The sequence below is a fragment of the Sus scrofa genome, chromosome 5 (genome assembly GCF_054392235.1).
Source record: "Sus scrofa isolate SSC_HxYL_T2T_F1_AM1 chromosome 5, Sscrofa_HxYL_maternal_Yorkshire_Landrace_v2.0, whole genome shotgun sequence".
Classification (NCBI taxonomy): Eukaryota; Metazoa; Chordata; class Mammalia; order Artiodactyla; family Suidae; genus Sus; species Sus scrofa.
In genome coordinates this window covers 67,124,204-67,130,495 of record NC_139387.1, presented here as the reverse complement: position 1 = coordinate 67,130,495, position 6,292 = coordinate 67,124,204, and the positions used below count along the sequence as shown (strand labels likewise).

Here is a 6,292-nt window from a genome sequence, read left to right as displayed (position 1 = left end):
TTGTGTCTGGAACATAATAGTCATATAATTTCTTGCTGAAAAGAAATGACGCTTTTTATTTTCCACTGTTTTATTATAAAAATCAACATTTCATTTGTTACAACTCAACTTATTGTAATAATCAAAAAGGGGATTTATACAAGGTATTTTTATACAGTTTACAATTAAAGCACTTATTTTACAAAAAGGGGGAAGTGAATAGTGGACAAGGGCTGACCAAATGTTGGTCATTAAAATATAAATACATCCTTGCAAAGCACCATCGTACCAAAGTCCATGAACAAGAAATACCAGCTGACTTTAAGACAATGACGAAGATTAAAGCTTAAGGAAAAATTTAAAAACACAGAGGATAAAACATCTGAAAGCAGCACCAGATCCTTCACTTGCAAATAAGGCTAGTCCAGCTTAAGCTTCTCAGTATTCTCTTTACTCTTTTAAAAATATCCTCAACTAACCCCAGACATTTAATTTCATGTAACATTAGATTTAATCAGACTCTCTTTGCTTTATTTTCCTTTTAATATTCATATTTAGTCATTAATATTTACAGCAATATATATATACACAAATATATATATATCCTTGCCCTGCTTATATTTGATTTTTTGGTTTTTTTTTAAAGAATGGACAGTTAACCAAAAGTACACTGTATAATTCTTCAGGGTTAACTTTTGGGTAAAGCCTAAGTAATGGGAAATCTAAAAGTTAGAGTTTGTTAGGTCTGTATTCTACTTCTGAGTACAAGATATCACTTAGTTTATAATTCTATCTGTAAAGTCATGTGATTTTTTTCAGCTATAAACTTAAGAATGGCCTAAGAATGCCTTATGAAAAATGAAGGATGAGGTCAGTAATTCCATTCAAATCATCCAGATTAACCCAATAAGCTACCTCCCTCTTCACTCAGTTCTAGCTTAGTTTAACAAGAGGCAGAATTCGGTCAAACAGAGATATCCTGAGCAATTTTAAAATCTTTAAAAATCACAGATATAAAACGTTATGATTTAGGATCCAAAGTCCCTCAAAACTTTGAGAATTCCAAGTCTTTCTGGTACCAGAAGTAATGCATACCAACATACACAGTTCACTAATAGGCTACTAACCCTACTTGAAGTATTATTCTTCATTAATGAGCCTCTGCGGCAAGAGAAAAAAATTTTCCTCCCAAACTGCCACCCGGTACAGATGGTGGCTACTTTTATATCTTAGTATCAAATGAGTTGGCCTTACACAAATTATTGACTCTAGAGTATTTTTAAATGATGAACAAATACTCATTGACATTAAAATTTTACTATTCAAAGCACCCCACCCCACTTATTGGCCTATATTAGATGAAAATGTATTGTCAAGTCTTCATTCCTAAATACATATCATAACTTTAGAATAGTTGTTCTCAAACTTACTAAAGGGTCAGATATCTCTTGGCGTCATATCAAAGTATTTTTATATTAAAATTAAAATAACTTTTTGGCTAAACATAGATATGCTAGTTAGAAGAGTTGCAAGTGTCAGAGGCACGATAAAACTTCATGAAAGAAAAAGTAAAATAGTGAAAATTCAATGCCTTAAGTGCTTTTTTGTTTTTAAATTGTGAATATGCCACAATTATCTGATATAAGCAGCAAAACCTTTTGGGCCACTGTTCAGAAAATCAGGGCTCTATAGGAGCAAAGTTCAAAGTTATAAAAGAATTATAAAAGACCACTTCAATGCAGAACAGCTCACTCTAGTGCACAGCAAGTATGCTATGCTAAAGTTCAATCCTCGGATACTTTTAATCACATCAGTAAATGGGCATACTTCAAGACATATGATTACAGTGAATACTTTTATATTTAAGAAATATAATGACATTTTATTCACCGCCCCTTGCCATGAATAATGAGTCTAGCAATACTCCAAATTCAAAACGTTTTCCCTTTTTTCCCCTGATTTGTGATCTCGTGTTAATTTTTTATCCTCTTTTTTTTTTTCCAATTAAAGATCTTGTGTTTAATAAACAAGATAGTCTACTTTTGAGCTTAACTGTCCATGTAACCTAAGGGCCAGCCAATAAATCTTTCCTGAATTTTGACAATTCTCTCATTGAAAGGTACTCCCCCAAATGTTAAGAATCCATCTCAAATACCCAGAAAGAGGATTCTGAGATTAAGCTGAACTGCCTTCAAATAATTTCAAACAAATTGGCACACAAATTAGTATTTTGCAAGAAGAGGCCATTGCCATCGCAGTACAAGCACTTGGACTGAGATATAACAAGGCAATATTCTTCTTAGTTCATTATAGTGCAAGTTTCCACATAGGAAGCCCACCAGATAAAGATGCACATTAAAAAATGTAAACATATAGAATTCTCAAATTCTAATTGATACCCAGTTATTGCTAACCTTTCCATCTTCATTTGAGCATCAAGTGCCCCTGTGTGTCACAGGATGCAAGTTCACTGTCCATTCTGATAGACCTTGAGCACTTTGTTTCATCAACAGGAAGTTAATGCTCTGACTGAAATGCAAGACACTGATGAATTACTGTTAATTTCTATGCAACATCAAGTACACCTGATTACACATAAGGTGTTCTCAATAATATAAGCATTATCCTGAAACTACATATTTTTCTCTTTAAAAAGATTACTTAGGTATCTTTTAACCGTTTAAAAAGTTATTTCACCCCTACCAAAATTCTGAATCCTTTCTTCCACTGTTTTCTCTCGGGCCCTGAAATCGAGAAAGGCCTCAGCAAAACAGAAATTAAAGAAAAAAAAATCATTTAGTAATTAACTGGCCAACATCTGTTAAGGTAAAAACAGGTTAGTTTAAAAACACATTCAGTTTTAGCAAAGAAACGCTGGAAACACGTAAAAAAGCAGGACACCAACTTCTGGCAAGGTGGCAGAGCAGCGCTAGAATCCTTCAGCCCTGTGGATGCAGTCGGAGATGCAGCAGCCCCAGAACCAGGCAGGTCAGGCAGATTACATAAGAGCCTTCCATTCTTGCCCTCCACCCAGATTCTGACAGCTGAGAAGTTAACAGTTTGCCTTCCCATGCAATCCATATTGTTAAATTTGTTAATCATCTAAATCCATAATGGAATAAGAAAGAACACACAAAAAAACATATGAGAGGTGATTATAAGAGTAATCTGTGGATAATTTGAAAACAATCTAACATTCACATTAGGTAACAGAAAGATATTAAACTCTTATCACACATTAGAAGAGGTATGTATGGAGACATCATTCTGAGAAAAATTGGCCTAAAGAACATGAAAATGTCACCAACAGTTAAAAGGGAAAACCTAATGATAACAAAAACTTCTCTTTTTAAATAGATTATCTCTAACCAGAACATATTTAAATGTTCACTAGAAAAAAAAATATAAAAATGATTTCATATTGTGATATTATATGTTGAAAGTACTGCAAGGATATACGATTAATTTACAACAAAAACATAATGGTTAAATTTGTAATTCTTATACATTGTCTATATGTGTTGTAAAAAGACATTTTAATGAGCATTAAAACAATCCTGGAAGTAAAGATGAGCGATAATATGTCTAACTTTGATCATTATGTGAACACAACAGTCCAATTGAAGAGCTAAGCTGATTGGGGAATGGAGATATAGAAATAGTCCATTTTATCAATCCTCCAATAAAAAAACTGTGAATAAATTATGGTATCTTGGCAAAATAGTCTAAAATGCTGCTAAGGGAGGAAGCAAGGTAAAAACACCTAAAGAAAAAATTACTATTTGACGGGAGTGTGGGTTTTAAGGTAGGGACAGAAGACTTGCACAATAAACGGCCCCACAGCATCTTACCAGACAGCCGATCTCTCCTACAACAGCAGCACCCAAATGGATTTTTATAAACATCTATTTTCCTCACTAAAACTGTTGGATTCCTAGAGAAAACAAAGCCCTTTGTCCGAAGTTAGTATTAATTATTTTTTTTCCTTTCACTTCTTAAACTTGCTGGCCTTCAAATGTTAGTTACCATGAAGGCCATTTGGCTACTTCTCAATATATATGATTTGCTGCTCTAAGATGGACTTTAATTTTCTCTTCTTTTTTCTTTTCGCTTTTTCTTTTTTTTTGTCTTTTTCCTTTTTTTTTTGGTATCAATAAAGCCCAGACATTCCTAGTCAGTGATGCCTTTATTATTCCTGTTTCCTTTGTACTCAGTCACTTCACTGGGTTTAAGGCATGCTTTGTGTATTTAGTTTGCAAAAATAAAACTTTTAGTACAAATTTATTTTTATACAAATTTTTATGGCACAAGCAGCAAATCTGCTGTTTTAAGAAAATATATAAATATCTCTTCCTTCTGTACAAATATCTCCAGTATTCCCTACCCCATTTATAATTTTTAACTGTACATGGTCTGCCTCTTCCTTCTCTAATAGCTCCCTCCCCCCCTCCAGATCTCAAGCAAATTGGTATTTACACTTTTGTGTTGGAGGCAGTCAGAGGAGGAGGGCCCCTCCTCAGGAGGAGTCTGTGCAAGGAGAGGGCGGCGGTGGGTAGAGGTGATGAGAGTAGCTCCTCTCTGTGTACGGAGAAGGTGGGCAGCTTTCATAGTTCTCTTCTGCTGACAAGTATTGGCTTCGGGGTGTGGGAGGTGGGGGCACAGGCTCTGAGTCATAGTTCAAGTCACTGGTGTAGCCCTTGGCCGTCGCCACTGAGGTCATTCTCCGGCTGGGAGCATAGTCACTGTCACAAACATCTGTGCTGCAAGGAGTGGTGGGGGGTGCAAAGTGCCGGTAACTGTATGGCCTGTAGCTGGTATAAGGAGAAAATTAAGAGAAGCAGAGTTAGGTCTACAGACAGGTGGTTTTCCCTCTCAGAATACAGCGGTATTAAATGTAAACCTCACTTTGAAGACAACACACTACTACATTTAAATGTACACCAACCAAGAGGCAATTTTCAATGGCAGGCTGGAGGAGGAAGATAGCATGTATTTTATATTTGTAAATAAAATGTGATTAGAGATGATTAAAAATGGATAGAATAAGAATGCAAAGGTAAACTCGTTCTAGCCTCTGGATGTGTGCTCATACCTTTTAGTTACACTGTATCAAAGGATAAAAAAAGAACTATTCGAAGTTGTATTTAAAGGTCATATTGGGAAAATCTCTCAAGTTAGTCATTTGGCATTTAGTCTACGTTTTGGACCTCAAAAATTTCTGCCTTTCTGTGATTTGTTAGTAGAATGGGTCTTTAATATTTTACATTACTCAAACATGTTAGCATTCCCTCAACATTCCTTAAACATCTATAATTTACCTGATAAGTAATTTAATGATCTAAAAACTTCATTCTCTCTCTGGAACTTAAATACTGTACAAGCCAGGCTGAATTTTGGTAGACAGTCTAAGGAGCACAGCTATCTCATTTTTTTACTATCAGCAAAGGGGAACTGCTGTGGTTTGGGGGAAGGAGTTTTGATTGCCTGCATATTGTAGACTATATGTAGACTAGCATATTGTCATAAAAGCAGCTTTGGAGTTCCTGTCATGGCTCAGCGGAAATGAATCTGACTAGTATCCATAAGGATGCAGGTTCGATCCCTGGCCTCGGTCAGTGGGTTAAGGATCCAGTGTTGCCATGAGCTGTGGTGTAGGTCACAGACGTGGCTCGTATCTCACGTTGCTGTGGCGTAGGCCGGCGGCTACAGCTCTGATTCAACCCCTAGCCTGGGAACCTCCATATGCCACAGGTGCAGCCTTTAAAAAAAAAAAAAAAAAAAAAAAAAAAAGGCGGCTTAAATCAAAATAAAAAAGATAAGTTCTAGGTATCCACGTAGGACCAAGTAAATTTTCTAATATGTATTTCAGAGACCTAGTTTATTTCTTATACTTTTAAATCTACCTTTTCAAGTAATCTATAGCTGTTAAGTCAAGTTTGTTGTGTGGCTAACTAAAGAAAAAGCAATTGAAAAAAGAGAAATCATACTAGTGAAAATAAGAGCCGACTTGAACTGCCGGCTTTTCCATCATTTCTATTTCTAACTTCTTATGCCACTTATACTGTAAATATGGTAATGTTGATCTTATTTCATATTTATCCCAATCAAGATTTATATGCTTTCTCATTCAACAAAATAACTGCCAAGAATGGAGCAAGAGCAGTGTAAAACTAAAGTAACAATTCATAAAACACCTAGTGATAGAGAGTGCCAGATAATACTTCAGGATACAAGCTGTTTGAGGCAAGCCCTAAGTGATAGCAAAGAAATGGTTGCCAAAACCCCAAAAGTTACGTGACCTGCTAGGCAGGTT

At 35.4% G+C, this 6,292-nt stretch overlaps 1 protein-coding gene across 1 annotated transcript in view; it reads right to left on the bottom strand.

Annotated features, from left to right (window-relative positions):
• Positions 1–52: 52 nt before the first annotated feature.
• LRP6 (LDL receptor related protein 6) overlaps positions 53–6,292 on the bottom strand; it is a 170,011-nt gene continuing 163,771 nt past the window's right edge. The window contains exon 23 of the mRNA XM_021092344.2: positions 53–4,790. Coding sequence (XP_020948003.2) covers positions 4,496–4,790 — 295 coding nt within the window. The 3' untranslated portion in view covers positions 53–4,495. The remainder of the gene's footprint in view (positions 4,791–6,292) is intronic.